At 40.0% G+C, this 23,594-nt stretch overlaps 1 protein-coding gene across 1 annotated transcript; it reads left to right on the forward strand.

Moving 5' to 3' along the window:
• Positions 1 to 1,215: 1,215 nt before the first annotated feature.
• trib1 (tribbles pseudokinase 1) lies at positions 1,216 to 9,614 on the forward strand. Its single transcript, XM_047384448.1, has 3 exons — positions 1,216 to 2,308; positions 3,198 to 3,490; positions 6,604 to 9,614. The coding sequence occupies exons 1-3, from the start codon at positions 1,991 to 1,993 to the stop codon at positions 7,076 to 7,078; spliced, it is 1,086 nt and encodes a 361-aa protein (XP_047240404.1). The 5' UTR covers positions 1,216 to 1,990; the 3' UTR covers positions 7,079 to 9,614.
• The last annotated feature ends 13,980 nt before the right edge of the window (positions 9,615 to 23,594 follow it).

Here is a 23,594-nt window from a genome sequence, read left to right on the forward strand (position 1 = left end):
CTGCACAGGATAGTGAGGGGAACTGAGAAGGTCACTTCGGTGACCCTACCCTCCAGGATTTGTTTCAGACCTCAGACGCAGTTGTCCTGGGATCGATTCCAGGTCTCGGGGTATTTGCTACATGTCTTTGGTTACAGAAATGGTGTGTGTGTTGTTTTTAAACATGTTCTCATGTAATTTGTTTGTTTTGCGCTGTTTTGTGTTTTTGTTTTATTTTTTGCGCCAAATTGGATATTACTTGTTTTATGTCACAAACAAAAAACTCTTCTACCTTTTCCAAAGTAAAATTATTCTGTGTGGTGTTAACTAGATTTGCAGGGGCCTAGTGCATCGGCGGATCAGGGCATTTTTGGAAGGAAAATCAGGGTCAAAAACTGGTCATATAGCATAGACTCCACTCTAGACCCCTGAAGGTGTGCTGCGGTAACTGAGACTAAGCTGTTGCCAGCAGATCCTTCAAGAACTGTGGGCCTCGATGGATCGAATATGTTTATCAGGCAGATCCCACAGATGCTACATTAGATTAAACCATGGGAGTCTTGCTGTCTTAGTATGGTGCATTGTCCTCCTGAAATAGGTCAAAGCTATCAGAGATTATTGTTTCCATTAGAGGTTGAACATGTTCTGCAACAATGTTTATGCAGGAAGTAAAGTATGCAAAACCAGGCCACATTCTCCTATTATTTCGTGTTCCAGTTCTAATGGTCCTTGTTAGCGCTTTGGCACTGGGCAGAGGTCACCATGAGTACCGATTGGTCTTTAACTATTCAGCCCCAAAGGGTCTAATGTGTGCCCTGTGTATTTTGACACCTTTCTACAGAACCAGAGTTGACTTCTTTAACAGTTTGAGATACAGTAGCTGCAGGATCAGCCCACAGGGGCAAGCTTCTGCTGCCCACTTGAGTCACTGAGCTTTTGCCCAATGACCTTGTCATCGATTTATCCAATTAAGATTCTAATAGTCCAAATATTTTAGATTTTCAACCGAAGATAATCAAATATAGCTTAGATTCCTATAAAAAGAGTGAAATAACCTTTTAGTTTAGAAGTTTGACTCTTCAAATCAGCTTCCATGTTTACAGTCATCATCCAGTCGTGTTGCATGAAGGTATTTTCATACAGGGCACAACAAAGGCCCTAACTCTCACTGACTGGACAAGCAAATAATGAAAACAGAACTTGTTCATGGTATTTGACTTAAAGTTTATTTTATCTTATCTGTGTGCCCCCAAAAGGGGTGACATCCTGGGTGGGAAGCCAAAAAATACTGCTGTTTGTGTTTGTACCTCTAATGTAGCCCCACCCTTTACAGAAAAGCTTACAACTAGTAGAAAATGGGAAGGTAAGAGCAGAAAATTACAAAACACCTGAGTCAGACAACAAGTTAAAGATGGTTAATTATTGTCTAGAGCCTGTTTAAGGATGTAGGCATAAGGTTGACTGACACATGATCTCCTCATTCCTGGCAGCTGCTCCGGTTCTTGTAGTATCAGCACAATCTAAACAGGAATGTGGAGACTGGAAGCACCCTGTTAAACCTCCCTCAGTCCCATGCATGCTTGGAGCGTTTTTTTTTTTTTTTTTACTGAAAGGTAACAGTGGGCAGAGTCATCACACAGACGGACTGAGCTGGAGTCGGAGCTGTTACTGGATTGCTCAACATTTGTGTCACCAGGAGGCAGGACTGGTCGGGCGGAGTGTTTGAGCGCAGAGCTCAACATCAGAGGAGCGCACTCACCCTCAACCTCTCAGTGAGTGAGGCGGTCTCTTTTTCTCTCTCTCTGTCTGTCTCTCTTTTTCCTTCTGTCTCTTTAGGATTTGATTTTTCCTCACCAAAAGTACCTCTGAAGTAACACTCAAAACAGGACGCTGGATTATTAGTCTCATAAATCTCAGACGGAAGAAATGGAGCGCACAGTTGATAGATTCTGTTAGGACGCGTCCTAAACAAGTGGACTCACTCTCTCTTTTTAAATCACATTTTTTCCTAATGGTAAATCGGCCCTTTGGGATGAACTTGCAGTGCAGCAGCCCCGTGGCTCCCTGTATTCGAAGAGTCCCCCACAAGCGCCTGGACTCAGACGATCAGCCGCCGGCCAAATGCGCGAGGCTCAGCGCCGATTCGGGGGACCCGCAGGGACTCCTCGGCACGTCCCCGAGCTCTCCGGTCGGCCCCGCAGCCAACCCGGTCTCTGCGACCCACCAGGGACCGTCCAGGATAGGAGCGTTCCTGCTGCTGCCCCTGACGGACCGGGAGAGCGTGCACGGCGCGATGAACACTGACACCGGTGATGAGCTGCTGTGCAAGGTATGCGCAATCCAGGGCATTGTGCAATTTTCTTTGAATGAATGATGTTGCTCAATCGCCCGTCTGACATGTTATCTGTATTTAGCTGACTTTTTTTTTTTTCAGCAAATGTCATTCTCACGCAAAATCTGTTGACACTTTGCATAATAACCGCGGTGTTGCTTAATGTTTTTTAGGGGCTACTTAAAGCCGCTTTATCAGCTATTATAAATAACAAAAGCAGTCGCACGTCGCCTAGCCTTGTGTTGTGGAAACACACTCTATGCTTGTCCTCAGCACCATGGCGCATACTGTCCGTCAACTCGGCCTATTTGCATATACGTCACTGCAATACGCCAAGCTGTGACAAACACACAAAAATGCAAACATGTATGTGAGGATGGAAAGCGATGATAGGGATTTGCCCAGATAAGGACACATTCCTGCGCTGCTGCAGCACGTTTTTTTTTTTCTTCTTCTTTTTTTTCCACTGTGCATGGAAGACACTGAATGTGTTTGGCTTTGTTGATTAACAAAAGTTAATCGCTTCATGCCTGCCTGAGTGACTCATTTCCAGGGGCGCATCTAAAAAGTTTTGCAAGGGGGGGCATAATGGGGGCCAGGAAAAAATCTTGCAGTGGCAAATCAGAAATCCATAACAGTATCTCAGGGGTTTGCATATAAGTTCAAGTTTTTAATTACACAGTATGCTTGAAATAAACCAATTCAATATGTTCAAACATACTTTTATAGCTCCCATAGAAATTAGTGTCTATGATTTTAAAATGCTTTAACCCTCTAACTCAGATTTATATGATCATAAATCCACTCTCTCTCCTTCTCTTCAATTTTCCACCCTGCATATCTGCCCCTCCTTTTCATCTTCCTCTTTCTCTGATCTTTCCTCCAGGTCTTTGATATGGGGGTGTACCAGGATAAGATCAGAGCCTACGGAGTTCTTCCACCTCACAGGAACGTGGCCGGCATCAGGGACATCATTCTGGGGGAGCGCAAGGCCTACATCTTCCTGGACAAGGACTTTGGGGACATGCACACCCTGGTGAAGAGCTGCAGACGACTGGATGAGAAGATGGCCCGCAGGTTGTTCCGGCAGGTGGTTCTGTCCGTGGCGCACTGCCACCAAGCAGGCATCGTGCTGGGTGACCTCAAGCTACGCAAGTTTGTCTTTGCAGATGAAAAAAGGTGAGATGAGATGAACAGGAGACTGCTTTAAGTTCAACAATGTAGGGAGATTGAAGAAATTGTTCAGATTTTTGAAAATAAGCTCTCTTGAAAAGTTCAAAGCAGTTAATGTCTTACATGCATTACTACTCTCTTGGTATCTTCATTTAATGTAAATCCACAGTGATTAACCTCTTGCTAGGGAAATACTGATTAAAGCATGCATGCAAAAAAACAGTAAATACTGATTTTGGGTTGGCTGCAATCTGTAACTTTACCAATAGATGCCTCTAATTTACAGTGTTCTCCTTTAACAGACTGCAAATCTGTTCAAATGTATTAAACTCAAATTTCAGTGTAATCTTTATATAACAGTGAGGTTACATTGTTTGAATGGTTTGAAACCTGAATGGTTGCAGTGTAGTGGCACAACCAGCATGGCAGCAGCTGATACACACCGGCCGTGTGTGCAAATCTGGATGTGGGAACAGATAGAGTAGGAGGTTCTGTACTTGTGGAGGCAGACTGCTCAGCTTCCCAGATTTGCGCCCTCTCTGTCTGTCTCCCATCCTGGCCTGCATTTTGTCCCTTTGTATGCTCGCTTTCTGTTTGTTTAGCGTGTGTATGTGCCTGTTTGTGTGAACACGGTGGGCGGTAGTTTTGGCAGAGCTGCGAGACGAGGCTACTGAATGAGACGACCGTACCCTTCTGCGGGCCGTTATATTCAAAAACATTCATTACTCATTATTTATTAATAAATTACTTGCTGCGCTGCAAGATAACTGATGTCTCCAACTGCGTTTCATTCACATACACTTTCTTGCAAAGAGAAGTAGTTCAGATGCTTTGAACTGGCACCCACACACACTCAACCCACACAGACACACATATACCTTAACTTCTTAGTGCTATGTTCTGTTCAGGAAATCCCTCAAAACACCTTTATTCCAAATTGTTTGTTGCATCTTTTAACTTTTCTGCAACACTGTTTTTTTGAAGCATCATCTTATTTCCCACATTCACCAACGTTCCCAAACGTGCTTTTCCATGAAGACTCATCACCAGTAACCATGTCCAGACATAACCTTAGGGCTCACAGGGTCACAGTAGATAAATAAGAGTAGGGAGCCACTGAGAGAAGTCAAAGCTGCTTGTGCCCCTTCTTATAGCTATACCGCTGCAGAGTGATGAGTCACAGCGTATATGTGCAGAGGAGGGAGGGCTGCATAGCTCCTTTTTCTAAACCTTTGGTGTTTGTGTTTGTGTTTGTTTGTTCGTGCATGTTGGGGTTTGTGCTCTCTCATAATACTGTGATCTGTTCTTGCACAGGGAATTAAATTTCTAAAAACAAACCCAATAAAAACGTCCTTTCTTTTAAACTTGAAAGAAAGCTCAGGGAAAAATCTGACTTTGGTATTATTATTATTAGTAGTAGTGCTACAAAAATGTAGCTCTAAACATCTCTTTCATCCACAGACATATGTCGACATAAGTGTGATACAAATCTGTATGATCTCACTGTTTCCATCATACATTTCTTTAAAATTTACAATCAAGCACCTTTGAAACACAAATACACAAACTGTGATGCAGTGTGCTAGCCAACAAAGCTGCTTTCCAACCAGAGACATACAAAAAGTCACAACAATCTGACAAATGCTGTTCTCATTCCCACACACACACTGACAGGGACACACAGAGTACAGATGGAGGAGCCAGTTTAGGGAAGGTGAATAGTGCTGAGAAGCATGCAAAGCTTGACTGCCAGGCCAGCCCTCCTCCCTGTGCGTCACTGATGTGGCAACAGCCATTTGAGGGTAATTATGGCATGGCTGGCGCCGTAAGTGTGGGACCCAGGTGCAGATAGCCTCAGCTCGAGACATAGAGAGGAGAGAAGATATGTTCTCTCATCAGAGGGGATGACTCACTCTCTCCACTCCTCTAACTCTCTCTGTTCTTTTTCCCTTTCTGCCTCCATCCCTGTTTCTCCTCCACTATCTCACTATCTGGGTGTTTAAAAATCATTTGTTCTCTGCTTCGGTCCTTCTGGCTGTCACGCTTTCTTTGGCAATCTGTTTTTCTACTCAGCTGCTCTTTCTTACTGCTTGCGGGTCTTCTAGAGTTTGAGCTAAAGACAAAAGACCTCTCATAATTCTTTGGTATTTTTACTGGATAAAATCAACTGATGCCTAATAAAAATCACATATCCATTGCTGGGATGATGACTTGCCATTTCATTTCCCTTAGAAATGGAAAGAGGCTCCTATGAAAAGCTCTTTATGTACAGTCATTTTATTTTGTTGGTAGATTTTCTTTTCTGCAAACAATCTATGATTACAATGGCCTAAGGATTTTATATAAAAAATACCTATAATACATATGTGGTTCCAGCAGATGTCGATGACATCAGCATTGACTACATCAGAATTCAAAGAAGATCCTGATCCCATACCTTGTTAGCTTCTGTTTTCTGTAACACTGTTAGCTTTTATCTGATGTTTACACTACTTTAGATGTTTTTAAAACCAAATATTTTTCCCCTCTATTAAATAAAATCTTTTTGATTAGATTCTTAAAGACTATTTAGATAGATTTTATTAAATATAGAAAACAATATTAATTTAAAGGAATATTCATACAGTGTAGTTGGGATCTAAAGGTCTCAGTGTCTTCTAAAGTTGAAACGGAGCAGAAAATATCAAATCCTCAGTTCCTCTGCTGGTGGACTAAATGCATGTCCCGTCATTTACATGCCTAAATATATCTGACAGAGAGTGAGTAAGGAAGGAGGAGGGTATTGCTGCAGTTTTATATTTATATGAGTGTTTATGTGGCCGGGTTAGTGCCAGGAAGTTACTGGAAATTTGCTTAGGCAGCTCTGCTTCTTAAACAGGAGTCACTCAGCTGTTTTTGTGTCAGACTGAGTTCACTGGAGGGTGGTATGCAAATGTGTGTGCTGCATGTATCTAGACTCTCTGTCCATCTGTTGCGGCGCAGATTAAGGCTAAACAAAAGATGCCCTGACTAAAGGTCATAACACAAAATACCTAATGTTTTCTGCGTTAGATGTAGGTGTAAACAGAACAAGCTCTGAGCCTCTAAATTCTAATGTTTTCTCAAATTTGTCTTCACAGGACACACGTAAGACTTGAGAGCCTCGAGGACTGCCGCATACTTGAGGATCCGAACAGAGACTCAATGTCAGACACCCACGGGTGCCCCGCCTACGTCAGCCCTGAGATCCTCAGCGGCTCCACACCATACTCCGGCAGAATGGCTGACATGTGGAGCCTAGGGGTCATGCTTTACACCATGCTGGTGGGTCGCTATCCCTTCCACGACCCGGACCCAGCCACTCTGTTTTCCAAAATCCGCAGGGGCCAGTGCTGCTTGCCCGAAGGCTTGTCACCAAAGGCCAAGTGTTTGCTCCAAAGCCTGCTGAGGAAAGAGCCTTTAGAGAGACTAACGGCAGCCGAGCTTCTCGCTCACCCGTGGTTCCACCTGCCATCGTCGCCCCCCGATCCAGCATCGGGCGAGCAGGAGGTGAGCTTGGCAGAGCAGACCGTGCCGTCCTTTGAAGTAGAAGAGAATGAGGATCTGTTCTGCTGATGGACTCGGTAAAGAGTCTGACTAAGAGACCAAAACAGATCTCGCTCAGAGAGAAGTCATCATCGTTTTTGTACATTGGCACTTTTTAGAAACCCATTTGTGTACTGTTGTGTGTACATACAACCTCAGCTTTCAACAGAAACTCACTGTACTGTATTCTGATGTCTTGTATGTGTTACTTTGCTAAGGGCATTGCTCACAATGGTCATTCATTGTGCATTTGTGCATTTTAGAACAATAGTTGGTGCTAAAAGAAATCACAATGACTCAGAATTTGTCAGATCGTTTTTAAAAGAATATTCTCTGCAGGCTTCTTTGAGTGTATCAGATGAATTTAAAACCCCTTCCTCTGTAGGCTTGCATTCATGCAGCTTCACAAAGCATTAGATGAATCTTAAGTGCAATGGACGGGGTTGCTGTTTTTCTAACTCTCTGGTCAGGCTGACTCAATGGTTGATTCAAGGACGGGCCGAGCTTGAGCCCAACGTCCCCAAGTAGACAGTGACACAGAGCATGAAAGATGGTTAGGAAGGAACTCGTGTGTCACACTCAGCATGACACAACAGAGGTGTCTCACTTCCAATCTGGCAATGTCTGAGCGAGCGGAGATCATTTACAAATCTCACACCATGTGCAGAAGGTTGAGAAAGGCAGGATGTTACTGGTGTAAGACTTGTCACGCTCAGTCAGCAACTAATAGTGACACCAGATCTGAAAGAAGTCCTTGTAAATAACAGGCAGAATGGAGAATTTATATAATTTGTGGCCAGGTATAGAAAAAAAGTTGCACGCAGTGATGAAATCTCTGATCTGTAGTTGCAGCTGTTGTAGCCACAGCTGGGCATGGGCCAGTATGAAATTCACTGAGCTAAATTTCAGGGTATTTACATAAAACAATCAAAAATGATAAACATGATCTAAAAGAGAAGAGCATTATTATTATTCAAAAAAATCTAGAATGAAGACTAACTAAATTTAGTTGCAGTTTTGAAGTAATCATGCCTTCAAAATTACCCATTTTGTCTGCTGGTTAATGAGTCAGGCTATCTGCTCTGTAAGCTAGCATGCAGGTATCTCTTAGCTTGCCAATTGTACTTTTAAAACAGCATTACTTTCTAAGAGAGATAGCTCATCTGTTAGATGAAATAGCAAGGCTTGGTGTTTTTTTTTTTTGTGTGGCTTAACAGTTAGCCTTTCTCTTTGTTTGTAAGAAAGTGAAAAGTGTAGCAGCCTTCTTTCAGCTAGCTGACTGAAAGTGATTAGCAATTGGTGGGGGAGGGGCTACACTCCCCTGTTTTATGCTTTTACAACCAGAGAATACTCTACCACTCTGGTACCATGGATTTTAAACATAGAAACTTTATGATAATTAGTTTTCACGGTATTATTTAAACCTGTTACTTTTTAAGACCTTGGTAAACTTTGGTACCACTAACTGGCCCATGTTACTGGTATCATAACCCTAACCCCATCCACAGATAATTTTCACACTAATGTTTCTGTTTTTAGAAATAATGCATCAAGCAGGTCTCATTTAAAAGATTGCCACATGCCTCAACAGAAACTGATCAGGCCACTTTGGGATTTCAGTAGAGAATCAACCAACACTAAGTTAAAGCGGTAAGACCTCCACCACCCCCAACCCTCCCAAATTGCATGTAATTGTTTGTGAGAAACAATCCGTCACAGACAGAAAGTGACACTTTGCATTGAAAAATATGAAGATTTTCTCAGCAGAGCGTTCAAACCTGTTTTTCTTCATGTCTTCTGGAAAATCACGTCAGGATCCTACGCTCGAACAAAGCCAAGCCAACAGCCGATTGTTGCACCTGCATTTGCTATGCTTCGTAAACTGAATGAGTCTGAGTTGGTCGCAGTCTGACGTTATATAATGTCTGTTGATGACTCAGCGCTTAAGCGTGTCGGTAGAGACTCACTTTGACCTTGGCTGGAGGAATCTGTTCAGACCAGTTCCCTTCTTTATTAGTACTTTTTAAACCATCTTTTTTTGCTTTTTTTAGTCTTAATTGTTAGGGACGTGATGTACAAATCCTAAATGAGATATTCACGTTGTTTGGTTTGACAAAAGAATGGAGAGTTTCAGATCTGTTGCCAGCCATTTCATTCTGATACAATATTCTTGACAATGGTACTAAATCTGGTACATCTGAGGAGTGATAACCTTTAATTTCAGGGTCACACAGTAGCTTATTATAAAAACTGTTCTCTCGTTTGCTGGAGATGGCAAGAGACTTGTGATAACTTTCATAGTTCCTCACAAAGAAGTAATTTAAGAAATTTTTGATTTTGTTGCTTTATATATGTAGAGTGAGTCATACATGTGACATGTAGAGTAAACTGACACAGGTGCACATTCTCCATATTGCACTGTGAATCATGTGTTTGTGACACAACCTGGAGGCTTCATCACCCCCAAACGGTTACATGTCAGAGATATATTCAGTGTACAAAGTTTGTAAATATGTATATTTGAAGTATATGTGGAATTATTGAATAAAGATCACAGTTTTTTGTATTCATGTGACTTGTTTGGAATTCCCTCTCAACCTGCAAAGTTTAAGTGCTTGAAGGTTTGACTGGAAGACATCTCTATGCTAGAGCTCTTCATCGCCGCGAGGGTCAACAACACCTTTTTCTAACCTCCCTCTCCAAACGGAAAAAAATTTAAAAACCTTTGACCAGTCGGTCTCCATCTCTTTCTCTAACTGGTTTTTCTTCTGTGACCTTTGAGTAATGTAACATTTAACTCCTCAAACAGATAAATGTCAATAGAGGTTCAGTGTCTTTTTCCTGGAATACACCAGAGAGAACCTATGCTGTGTTGTTTTCATTTTTCCAATAACCCACAGAGCATGAGGCCAAGTCATTAAAAAAAAACAACACGGTTTCACCTCAAACACATCTGCTTCTTTCCTGCCTGGTTTACTTTTACTCTCAGATCATTTGTTTGACCTATAAGAACTTGGCATGGCTCCACCCTTTGCGTGTTATGACTACCTGGGGCACGGCTGGCTGGGGCTTGCGTAAGCATTGTGTTGAGTGCATAAGTTCTTGTGCATACCTGCTTGCATGTCTGCTTATGTGTGTTTGTGAGTGAAAAGTCAGATTAGGTATCAAAAGGGTTGGTGGATTGTCTTGGCTCCTGGGTACCTGCCAAATCAACAACAGTATTGCTTCACTCATCAGAGCCGATGGCCCTTCTTGAGGGATGACGTAAAAGTAGGGTATAGGACCAGGTCATGTATTGAATATCTACATGTTTTGTGCATCTGAAGGGATTTATTCACATATCAATCTCATAACCTTTAAAGGGAATTAAATCTTAAGCAAAATGCTTGTCACTTAGAGCTAAAATGAGGTTAGGAGTTGCGAAATCCACGCAGGTGAACTTTGTAAAGTCATCCTCTCTCTTTGACCACGAGCAGAAACTTATTCCTTTCTTTTGGCCTGGGATCATTAAAATTTCCCAACCACATAATCTTTTAAACAACAAACCTCGCTAACTTCCTCATGATGTGTTAGCTGTTATTGGTTTAAGGTCACAAAGATCATCGGTAACTTCCCAAGATCTCTATGATCCTATGATGTCAAGTCAACATTTCAGAACATTGTGTTCACAAATACGTCTAAGGGGGTTGACACACACAAAAGCTACTGTTTTAATGTTTTAGGAGAAAGGTACAGTATGTGGTCTGATCTGCCATGTGGAGGAAAGTGAAAGTAACATTTATTAAACTCCAACTGTTCCACACAAGGAACTGAAATAAAGAAGCAGACAGTAAAGCACCTGTCCCCTGGCCTCCACTGAGGGATGAGACTGAGCATTGTGCCTTTTCCTGGAACCTGTTGGCTTTGGATCGCTTCAGTGATGCAATGGAAACATCCCCCCTCTGTTTGAGTGATCCTCTGGCCTGATTTATTTCATAACCCAAATTCCAGGAGGAATGCTGCAGCTGAGCACAGTTCACAGAGGTGGACCGGATGCTTCATAATGAGAGTGGGGTTTTCGCCTTTCATCTTAAATCACAAACGCATACCTGGAAAGTGCGTGGGGAGACGCAAAATGGGAACTCTGCTGCCATCTTGTGGAGTTGTTAGAAATAGCAGCTTATAATCATAAAACCTGTATGATGAACAAAGCTCTACAGAAGTTTGAACGTGAAATATCTGACAGATAATTATTTTGCAACATGTAAAAGAGCATGTCAAAGGCATGTCATTAAAAAAAATAAAGATTTGTAATTGTAAAACGCAATTAGACTCATAATTAGATTCCCTGTAAAAATTATGCCATATTTGTCACATATGTATTTTTCCAGTACAATTCACCTTAACAAACAAATCTGTTAGAGGGGAAACAATAAAAAAATATGCAATAACCTGATTGGATAAGTGAGCACCTTTTGAATCAATTTCACCATTGATCTTCTTTGGAGTCAATTAGCATCCCACAATCCCACAAATGTTTGTCCACACTACCTTATAACAGTTCTCCAAATCTGTCAGAGTCTCTTGTCCACAAAATTTTGAACAAGTTTTTGTAAAGTCACTGTTTCCCCATATTTTATCAAATTATAGATCACTGTCTTTACTTTGCCATTATATATATATAATGTTGTCTTTTTTTTGTTTTGTTTTTTTTTGTTTGTTTTTTCTCCTGACATATCTTTGCTCGATTAGCTACTTCTGATCTTTTATAAGCTTGCTGGAAACTATGACTTTAATTAAAGGATGAAAAGGTGGACAAGTCAGAAAACTCCTACTAGGAACTGATTGTTTTTCAAAAAAGGTGCACAGGATATATCTAACATTAAAGGGTAAAAACAGAAATGATTCAAGGTCTTTTTTCCCCCTAATACAATCACTTTTAACAGGGATGATATTGATATTGACTGTAAAATCATAAATGTAATAAATATTTAAAACTAATTCTTGAATAGCAGCAATATCTAAATATGTTAAGCGGTTATTTCTCCTGTTGTATGATTTAGAGTGGGGGCAAAGTTTTGTATACTAGAGGTTTAAACTGCACTTGGCCAGCTGTGAGCTTCAGATTGGGAGATGCAACATCAAAAACAGAAATAAATTTAAAAGAATTATTGTAGAAAAATAATGAAGTATGCACCCAAAAGAGGATAGGACTCATAGGATTTCTTGTCAGTATGCAGCTAAAAGGCCAGGATTCATAAAAACAGAAAGGTTCGGGAGTCAATGGAACAATGACAACCATCTCTGTAAAGGATAAAGGTATTTATGGAAAACACATGATTTAAAGAAGTAGTTATCAAAGTGAGACGAATCCTCATTATAAGCAGAAGAAAACTGAATGAGCAGTCCTCTACTTCCATCAGCCTAATGGTTAATGCAAAGTAAAGTAATTATTAGAAAGGCGTTTGTAATCTTCTGATTTGTTTAACTTTTTGGTAATTTATGTTACTTATCGGACTGATGTTCCGGCCAAGGGACTTCTAAGGCTTGGCAGGACAGGAAAACTACTAAGCTGCCCCAGTGTTCAGATCTGTTTTTAAAAATGTTAAAATCCTTCTATCATTTTCAATCCACTTTACTGCTATGCACTGCTTTGTGCTGATTAACCACACAAAATCTCACTAAAATACAGCCTCTGTAACTGGTCAAAAAGTCCAACTGAATCAATGTCTGTTAGAACAATGCTGCTGATCATTTTGTCGCTTCATGAATTCATTTGCTATCTTTGACCAACGTAGGACTTAATCCAACTACTACAAACTATCTCCATAACTAATACAGGTGAAAAACTCCAGAGCGTAGTTGTAAAAGCTCAGGGACTCAGCAACCATTTTTTCAGCAATTAGAGTGAAGTGTTTCTCAGTCACAACAATCCTCTGCTGGTGGTATAAATACTAATCTATCTTGTCTGGGTCAACAGCCTGGGAAGAACACTGAGGGGGAAAGGATTACATGAAGGGTGGTTCTTTGATTGCAATATTTCAACCAAAGTGGCCCCTGCGGAGCATTCTTTTCCCATCATGATTGCTTAATATGAAGGAAACTGATATTCTTATGACATATTTGTGAGGGGATGGTTCAAAAATGTTGGTTTATCTTGATTTATCTCATGGTAATTTAAAAACCAGTCATAGTATCATGACAGTGTTAAAAAGGTCACTCTTTTCCCAAAATAAATGCTCTGAATAAGTTGTACAACTATCAGCCGCTGTGTGCATTGAGTCATACAGTGGATTTTCTGAGCATTGTGCTGTAGCAAGGCCGACCAGTTTATTACAAACTGAATTAGAAGTGCTGCTTGGCAGGAAACCTACACAGCTTAAAAATAAATAGGTATAAAGAAATTACATCAAGGTACAGACTGACAGAAGCAAACAAACCCATCACATGTCAAAAAATGTGAAAGTGCATACATACATCAATAAAGGGGAACAAGGGAGAGAATGCACTTATTGGCCACTTTTTAGCTACACCTTTTCAATTGCTAGTTAACACTAACAGTAAACCAGCCAATCACATTGCAGCAACATAATGCATTTAGGCATTTAGATATAATGGCAACAACTTGCTGAAGTGCAAACAAAGCTTTAAATTGGGGATGAAAGTGGATTTTAGTAGCTTTGAATGTGTAATTGTTGTTGGTGCCAGATGGGCTGGTCTGAATATTTCAGAAGCTGGGTTGCTGATGGCAGAGATGATGGGCAGACTGGTTCCAGATAATAGAGAGGCACCAGTATCTCAAATAACCACCAAGGTATGTGGAATACAGCCTTTGAACGCACATGTCAAACCTTAAAGCAGATGTAGACCACTATAGCAGCAAAAGACCACACCTCTCCTATCAGCTAAAAACAACTCACTGAGCCTACAATTTACACAGGCCCACCATAATTAAACAACAACAGATTGCAAAAGCATTGCCTAGTAGTCCAGTGAGCCACAGTTTCAGCTGCAACATTCAGAGGATGCCAGAATTAGATGCAAACAACATGAAAATACGGATCCAACTTGCTTTGTAGCAACGATTCAGGTTGCTGGTCGTAATATAATGGTGTAGAGGGTACATTCTTTACACACTGTGTACCCCTCAGTACCGAGTGAGCACAGTTTAAATCCCACAGCCTATGAGAACTTTTGCCGCGCATGTCTATCCATTTATGACCACAGTGTAACCATCCTCTTATGGCTACTTCCAGCAGGATAATGCTCCATGTCACAGAGCCTGATTCATCTCAAAATAGGTTCTTCAACATAATTATTGACTGTACTTCCATAACCTCCACAACCACCAGATCTCAACCCAACAGAGCTTATTTGAGATGTGAAAGAACACAAGATTCCTATCACGATTATGCTGATGGCAATTCTGCAGCAAATGTTTAATGCTATGATGTGATTAAGGACCAATCTCTTTGAACAATGTTTCTGAAACCTCTCTGGCATGAAGAATTAAGGCAGTTACGAAGGCAAATGGAGGTTCAACCTAGAATCAGAAAAAGTGTACCTAATAAAGTGGCAATGAAAGGACTGAGCAACAGAGGAGTGCCAGTTAGTAAACAGAGACAAGCTGTTAAAGAAACACAAAATCTACAGCCAGATTATAAAATATGGAAACTGGGTTACAAACTAAACAAAACACATGTTAAGACAATAAAGAAACTGTAATACTGCACAAACCAAACAAAACACAAAACAAGACCAAAACCCATAGACCATGTAGAGGATGCGATCGATCTCTCTGAAGTGAATTAAAGTAGCAACCAGCGATTAAAACAGGACCATGTTGTAACAAGGTGAGCAGGTACTTGTTTTACATGTCTGTTGTCACAAAACTGTGGTGAACCAATGCAGTAGATCATAAAAACTGTTGTCATTTCCGCCACAAACACACGTGTTGCAAACTTGCTAAATGTTTCATCATTTAAACATTTTTAATTAAATGTTTCAATTTAGCTAACATTTTCTTAATGATGTGTTGTTGTGTCCTTCCACCATCATATACTTGCTTGTGTCCTTCCATTCTCCCCCCTGCCTTAAGTGTTTACTTCTACCTGGGTGTCCTAGATCTCTTCCCTTCCTTCGTTCTTTCCTCCCTTCTTTCTTTTCTTCCTTCCTTGCATGCTCAGGTCATGCTTTCTTAATCTCTTGTATCATTTCATCCTTGTGTCTTTCTTTTCATCCTTTCTCTTCTTTTTTTTTCCTTGTTTCCTACTTCTCCAACATCCTTGTATTCTCTTTATTCTACTTTCTTGTTTCCCTCCTTTCTCTCCTTACTTGTGTATTTTTCAATCCTCCTTTCTTTCCTTCCTCATGTCCTTCCTTTACTCCTACTCTTTCTTCCAGTCCTTGGTTTATCCAGGGTCCATATTTAAAGCCTGCTCAAGGTAGAAAAATCTGCCTCTGATTCACAAATTTGTATCTCTAAATAAATGTAAATGACTGAGAACTCTAGAAAGTTGAGTTTGCAAAAGTCTGGAATTTCTTACATAAAATATATGTTTTGTTTTTAACCCTGTTAAAAATTATATAAAAATAATCAATATTATAACATTGAATATAATTAAAATGACTAAAATGTCACATCTCTGCTGGAATATATATATATTTACAATGAGTCTATGCGTTTCAATCAAAGTCCACTCAATGACATGAAACACCCACTTTATTTCTACTACTTTACTTTACTTTACTTTACTTTACTACTTCTTCTACAAAGAAGCTAAAATGGAAATTGTCCAGTAGGGGGCAATGTTCTCATGTAATCTACCAAATTGCACTTCACGCACATGAGTTATACAGATTTTTATTTATTTATTTATTTTTTACATAAAAAGCAAATGATTAGCAAAATAAACCCTCTCTGATTTATTGTGGCCCATTGGTGAGAATTTACATATGTCTTGGGCTGAAACTGTGCATGGAGGTGTGTTTAAAAGAATATAGCAGAACGTTTTCTTGGGTTAAAAAGGGTATACTAAATTGCAACAGTCACACTTGACATGCTGGGACTTTTCCTTCCGTATTTTAAGTTAAAGTAAACATCAAACAGCCCAAAAAGTTGCTTCTGCACACTGTATAAATGTTCAGTCAGTGTATGCATGCCTAATTTTTCAGGAATGTGATCATGAAGAGTCACCCAGTCACCCTTGTTGAGTTTGGCTACACCAGACCTATTACTGAATCAGGATGTTTTTCAGGTGAATGTTCCAGAAATAGCCTCGGGCCTAAGGGAAACCAGCACTGAGTCCTGACCTAAATCCTACTGAAGACCTTCTGAGAGATGAAATTTGCCTCTGTGGAAAGGAAAGACATGAATTTAAAAAAGCATGAACACAAAAGTGTCAGGAAGTGCTGGTGGACAGATCCGGATCTAGATAGTTCAGCACAGACACCAATTCTTCACAATTAACAAACGAATATTACAGTAAAATATGAATTATGACATTTTCTGTTTGACTATATTAGTTTCTTACATTGGTGTGGAGAAATGTAATCTAAACTTTCAGTCAATTCATTGAGGTGTTCAGTTCAGTCCACCCACAGCATATAAATCCGGTTGAGGTCTTGAATGGGTCAGTGCATGACCTTGGTTCTGTTTTCTGTTTTTGCCATTCTGTTGCAGACTTGTTGCTGTTTTTGGTTTTATGATCCATTTTCAGCCAAGTGTTAGACAGATGGCCTCATATTTTACTCTTTAATTTAACTCTTTTATACACAGACGGGTTAATGCTCAACTCAATAACTGCAGAAATCTCAGGTCAGGCTTGCAAAACAAGCCTAATGATCCCCCCTCTACCACCATGTGTTTCTGCTGATGTTTGGTAAAAATCAAACAAGGTGCTGTGTGTTATGGTCCAAAACGTGTACTTGGGCCTCATCAGTCCAAACAGCATTATTCCAGAAGTCTGTGCTTCATTCAGATTAGACTTTGCAAATAAAATTATTGCTGCCATAGCATTTAGCATTTAGTACTTATTAATTTTTTGAATATATGCAAGAATATTTGAAGCATTTAACATTATGTCAGAACTTTCATGATGTGCATATTCAAGGGAATGGGTGGAAGTGTAAACTTATATGTATTCCCACTTCTTTTGTATTTATCCTTACAATGCATTTAATACGCAGTATGCTCGTGTATATAGTATCAATTGAAATATAATTATAATTATTAATTCATTAAATTTAGAATCTAAGTTACTGTATGAACAAAAACAAAAAAAGAAATAAAAAAGAAAAACACAACTAGCAGCAGCAGCAATAATAACAAAAAAAATAATAACAGTTTTACATATTATATCCAGTAATTACCACATGTTTATATGATGATTTGAACTGTTTTATGTTTGGACATTGTTCCACAGTTTAACTCCACATACTGATACACAGATATGTTTTCTAGGGGTTCTAAATTTACATGTTTTAAAGTGACATTCACTCCTTAACTTATACAACCCCTGCCTATCTTGAACAGCTTTCCTGGTAATTGTTGATTTTTGGATTTATAGAATGCATTTTTATAAGTTTACATCACAGGACCTCTCCAGGGGAAAGCTTTAAGGTGGGTAGAGGGTTCTTTTGAATCATTTATTTCAGAACTCAACCAGGATATACAGAAAATGGAACAGAGATTGCTAGAAAAACTTGGAGTATCAGACAAGGTCCGAAATCTGTAGCAGAATTTGCCATTGACATACAGTGGCAGCCTCTTCTGGCTGGAATTCCCAAGCTCTAAAGGAAGCAAAAGGAAGAGCCTGCTGGTAACTACAGGAATACTGGTGGGTGGACACATTAAAAATAACACAATTCCAAGTGCAAGCAGAACCTTATTGATAACAATTTGGCAGACAACTCTGCATTCCTGCTGTTTCCCTGACAACGCCTATCAATGTTTTACCCCTGGACAGAAAACCCTTTCCTGTCATTACTCACTACTTTACATTACTCATTACTTTTCTCCAGAAATCATCATGAGAAACTCTCCTTTTGTCTTTCCCTCTCTTCAGTCTCCCATAGTCCTCTGGTATCCTTGGCTTTCGATTCATTATCCCCATCTTAATTGGAGGGAGAACAGAGTTGGGTCCTTGAGCACCCATTGTCTTTCCTCTTGTTTCCAATTACCCTTGATAACATCTGTCCTACTGACCAGGACAAAGAGGTAAACTCTGCTGATCTGACCAATGTGCCACGTAAATATCTTAAACAAGTATTCATTAAGTCTAAAGCCCAATCATTACCACCACACAGTCCATACTATTGTGCCATAGAGCTGTTTCCAGGAGCATCTCACCCCTCCAGTTTAATGTACAATCTATCAAAGCAAGAGAGTTCATCAGACTTGTACAAGAGGGCTGTTACTTTCCCTCTGAAGATGTAAGCAGTTTTTTACTTGGTTTTGTAAGGATTTAAATTTTCTGACCTGTTAAACTGTCACTCATTTAATTACTTTTTGATATTTTGTTTTATTTACTGTCATTCCACATATGATCATATTAAATTGTCCGACTGCAGATAAAAACACGGTAAAATAAAGGTACTGAACATTTCCAACACAAGCATGTGTTATGTCCACTTTACTCTAAAGGTTGCACTAGAATTGGAAACAGCCTTTGTGTCATTTCAGCCATGTTTTCCTGTTGTTTCCTGGAAACTTATTATTGCACCACCAGCTCCGTGAGACCAGGCTCCAGTGTTGACACTAACAACACTGACTCATGGCTGCTGCTAATGGACAAAACAGAGTGTGTACCAGAGTGTTTCCTGAAAGCTTTGTGTAATTCATGGTGACCATCAGAGCAAAATGTTCAGAAACAAGCAGTTTTTTTCTAAACTGACATGATGTGCACTTTGCAAATGTTTTCATTGTTCTTGAATGTTTTTTTTTTCTTTGACTAGGCCATTCAAACACATAAATGTGCTTCGATCTAAAGCATTCCATTGTAACTCTCGCTGTATGCTCAGGGTTACTGTCCTGTTAAAAGGTGATTATCTTCCCCACTCTCAAGTCTTTCAAGCTTTTTCTTTCCAGCAGGATGGTGAGCAGATGGCGTTGGAGGGTGAACAGGCAGATGAGCGTGAGGTAAGTAAGCTGATCAGTGACAGTGTCTAGTTTTAGGAGGACGGTCCGAAGAGATTAATGACGGAGATCTCAGGAGGATTTTTCTTATGACCCAAAGAGTGATGAAACAGAGCACTGGAATGTGGGAACTGGTGAACAGGCATAGAACTGATTCCAGGAAAAAGGGAAGACAAATTCTAATTAGAGTTGGAGCAAGGAGAACAACACAGCACTGAAAAGATAGGCCTGACTACCATGCTGAGTGAGCTAACAATTTGGCATCTGCCTCATTGAATCTACTCCTCTTTAAACTCTTCCTAATTAGACCTTTCAGGCTGTGGCTGTGGGGCTACACCTGCCAGTCACACTCTGCAAGGAAGAGGTGCACACAGCTCTATGGATATGACAGCATCTCCTTCAGAGTTACCATGGGGCTCTTGGCTGCTTCTGTGATTAATGCTCCCCTTGTCCAGCATGTCAGTTTAAGTCAACAGTTATGTCCACCATTGAACTCTGCTTACTAATTAAGTCATTGCTGGAGGAAACTAGATTTTATTAAGGGGAACCAGAGTAAAATAGGCTGAATATGAATGAATAACACATGTTTTAAATTATTTGTAAACATTTTTGAAAATCTCCTTTTACTTTTACCTTATACATTTTCACTACTAAGTGTTGTTCTATCACGCTGAATCACAATAAAATCAATTTAAGTTTGTGGTTCTAATGGAAAATGAATGTGAAAAGGGGTACGATGCCATTGTTTGGTGCTTGTTATGGTTATATCTGCTAAACTTTGATGGCTCAGTCTCATCCCAGCAGGGTCGAAAGCAAGAACTATCAGAGGGAGCTGTGGTGGAAGCAGAGAGTTCTGTCTCAAAAATACCCTCCTTCACTCTTGTCGCTCTTGCTTCTAGTGGCACATGCTACCTTGGGCTTTCAGGGCAGCTTTGTTCAAACAGCACAGCATCAACCTGTTACTTTCCAGGCTCCCACTGCAGACTGGAGGAGAGCCTGAATAAAAATCACAGAAAGTCTCTCTGCAACCTATTCCAATAGCTGTGAGAGGAATGGAAATGAGGCATCATGTGGTTTCAATTAGATTATTCCTGGAAAGTATTCAATTTTACCTCATTTGAAAATATGCCACTTAGATACTGACTCGGGAACACATTTTCAAACTATCTTTAAAACTGGAAAACCTGTGTATTTTTAAAGTGACCACACTGAAAAATAATGAAAAGATCTTACTTAAAACGCACACTTTAAGTGGATTGACTGTCACACAGTTAGGTTGTGTGTATATAGTGACTGTAGCTGCAGCCTTTCATGCGACTGAGCTTTGTAGTGGGTCTCATTCTCTAAAAAAGACCCATTAGCATGCATTTTCTGCTTACAGATTAGAAACTGGGCACATTGGGGCCTTTGTGCATGAGGAAAGAAACTTAGATCAGTGTAACTCCGTCACATTGCCTCTTGTGAATATAAAACCTACTTGTGTTCTCATATTTATACCACAGGACAACAGTGTACTTATGTCCAACAGCTAATGCGCTATACTTTCAAACCATCTAGAGTTACTGGAATGAATGTATTTTGAGAATTTAGTGAAGGTGGATAAAGAGCTTTAAAATTATGGATTTTATTATAGAAACATAATCTCACCAAAATTTGGAATACAATTTTTATTTAAGTTTCAATGAGGAAAAAGGATGCACCTAATATTAGAAATTTATTTTCAAACAACTTCAACAGACTCCTTTTGATGCAGAGGAGCAGGGTGTCTACAAGCCCACTCCGGAAGACTAGCCACCCTACAAAGGAAGCTAATTTCAGCTGCTTGTATCCTGGATTGTTTTTTTTGTTCATGATCCATATCTTTAGGATGTAAACAGAACGGTAAATCAAGAGATATGCTATTTGGCTCAGCTCTTTCCTCCCCACCACAGACCAGAGATGTGCCCACATTTCAGCAGCCCCAATCCATGTGTTCATCTGCCGTGCAATCATACCATCACTCATGAACAAGTCACCAAGATACTTAAACTCCTCCACTTGAGGCAAAGACCAACCCCAACCCCATCCTGTCTATGAATACCCCAAGTAGAATCAGGGACAAGGGGCAGCCCTGGCGGAGTCCAAAGAAGACTGGGAACAGCCTCAACTTTGTGCCGAGAATGCGGCCACATCTCTTTCCTTGGGTATACGTGGATTGGCTAGCCCTTTAAAGCCACCTGGATCCCCGTACTCCCACAGCACCCCCCAAAAAATACCTTGGGGAATACAGTCCTAAACCTTCTTCAGATCCACAAAACGCATGTAGACTGGAGAAGCATACTCCTTTAAAAGATTTGGTCCACTGTTTCATGGCCAGGACGAAAACCACATTGCTCCTCCTGGATCCAAGGTTCAACCATCATTTGGAGCGTATCCCCAACACCCAGAGGAAGCTTATTATAGAACAATAGATGGAGTGAATTTGCACACTGGCATTCTCAAACAGCAAGCCTTACACATATACAAAAACACATCACATCTCTCAAAAATACAAGAATTATTAACAAAATACTTCAACTTCCAATTAAAATACTTTTGTCAAGAAACTTTATTGACTTGACTTGTAACTTTCAACTAAACTACTTAGTAAAAATGAAAAGAGTAAGGAAAGTTAATAAACTATGGAAAAAAATAGTAAAAAAGCGACAAATAAATAATAAAAACATGCAATGGTATTAGAGATCAGTGTGACTCGCTAGGACATCATCGGCCTACAAAGTGCTCTTTGAGGAATACAACCCCTGAATTTGGAAATGCCTTGTGAACCTATATCTGGTTTGTATTGTAAACTGGTTGTTTTAATCCTTGATCACAAGGTCCTGTAAACCTCCGGTTCATAAACAGCTTAAGCCTTGGTGGTTCCTGAACATCCATGGTCTCCAACAGATCAATGCTCATAAACACATGTCAGAACTGGTTTTGGAATTAATAAAGCAGGTTAACATTAAGCTTGTTCAATGGCCCGGACCTCAAGCATGCGGAAAATGTATAAACTACACTTAAAAGCCAAGTCTGTGCCACGAGAGAAACAAATTTGAATGACCTCCACCAATTTTAAAGGGAGGAAGAATGATCAAATATCCAACAGTAGGTATGCTAGAAGTGTATCGATGGCTATAAAAAGGATAAAGTTTCTCTCCAACTTGCTAAGCAACATTTACCCTAAAATTAATAGGAAGGAAGGAACACATTCAAGCTTGTACACTTTGGGCTCTATATTGATAACAGAAAATCCTGAGTAAATTCAACCATTCGCATCAAAAATCATAAAAAGCCAGAAATTACTGTGACATTCAAGCCATTTATGAGTGCGTGTAAACATTTACAGACACTGTACTCTAAACTCTCCAATGGTGCATCGGGATGTTACGATCGAGGCACAAGTTAGGGTGGTAATCTTCAAACACATCTTTGCATAGCAGAACATATTAAACAGGCTGTATACATGTTTTTAAGCTGCTGGCCACATGTGAGTCCAGGGATTGATGATTACATATGTTAAATGGAGACCTCAAAGTTTTTACCTTGCATTTGTGCAACAATGCATTGAAATGCAGCAACATCATTATAAAAATTGTAGACGATGAAATAAATATTTCAGCTGAATTTCGCTCTGTAGGTAAGGTTTAATTGACTGCTTTTGCTGTGGTTAGCAGGTAGCAGCTACATTCATGAATAAGCAGCTGAGGGAATGATGGAGTGTTAGAACAACATGCAAGAAAGATTAGAAAGCTGCAGTTTAAAGGAGGCTGGACGGAAAAAATAAAAGCAGAAGAAAGAATCATGAGTGAGGACAAGGAGCGCATAACAGAACAGTGGGAAGTTGAGAAGGGCTCTTTTAGTAGGCAGGGTGGTTCAGTCCGCTCTACGGGGAACTTTAATTACTTTTCAGCGTCGTTGCCTCTTTTGGTCACAAGCTGCATGCTCCGATCAGCAGCTTCTGATTATCAGGCCTTTGTGAGGCTCTGGGCCTTCCATCAGGCCATAATTATGTCTTCGCTGGAGAACATCTCAGCACGTCGGAAAGCTTAAAAAGCCATTATTGAACTTGTTCTTCAGCTTTACTGGCTCAATTTGATCACAGCTGTAGGGTTGGAGACACTGTAACCATTAAACAGGGTTAAGAATTTTATTTATTTTTTTGTTCTTTTTGTGCGGTTGCGTACATTTCCTGGCATTTTGCATTGTCACAAGGTTGCACTTGATCTGATAAATGAGGTGAGTCATAGCAAGACAGCACAATACAAACACCAGGTCATCCTGTCTTTGCAAAGCATTTTACAGCTTTTAGAGCCTCCTATGAGAAAGTAAAGCTCTGCTGCACAAAGATAACTTGTTCCAGGGTCAAAGCTCAGAAACTGGAATAAAACAAAAAGCTGTGAATAGACATTT

Source organism: Girardinichthys multiradiatus, chromosome 13 (assembly GCF_021462225.1).
Source record: "Girardinichthys multiradiatus isolate DD_20200921_A chromosome 13, DD_fGirMul_XY1, whole genome shotgun sequence".
Classification (NCBI taxonomy): Eukaryota; Metazoa; Chordata; class Actinopteri; order Cyprinodontiformes; family Goodeidae; genus Girardinichthys; species Girardinichthys multiradiatus.

What these genes read in the sequence shown, in the direction of transcription:
- trib1 (XM_047384448.1), top strand. Translation starts at nt 1,991, where the DNA reads ATGGTAAATCGGCCCTTTGGGATGAACTTGCAGTGCAGCAGCCCCGTG. An exon ending in GTGATGAGCTGCTGTGCAAG is followed by an intron (nt 2,309 to 3,197) that starts GTATGCGCAATC and finishes TCTTTCCTCCAG; the next exon opens with GTCTTTGATATGGGGGTGTA. An exon ending in GTCTTTGCAGATGAAAAAAG is followed by an intron (nt 3,491 to 6,603) that starts GTGAGATGAGAT and finishes TTGTCTTCACAG; the next exon opens with GACACACGTAAGACTTGAGA.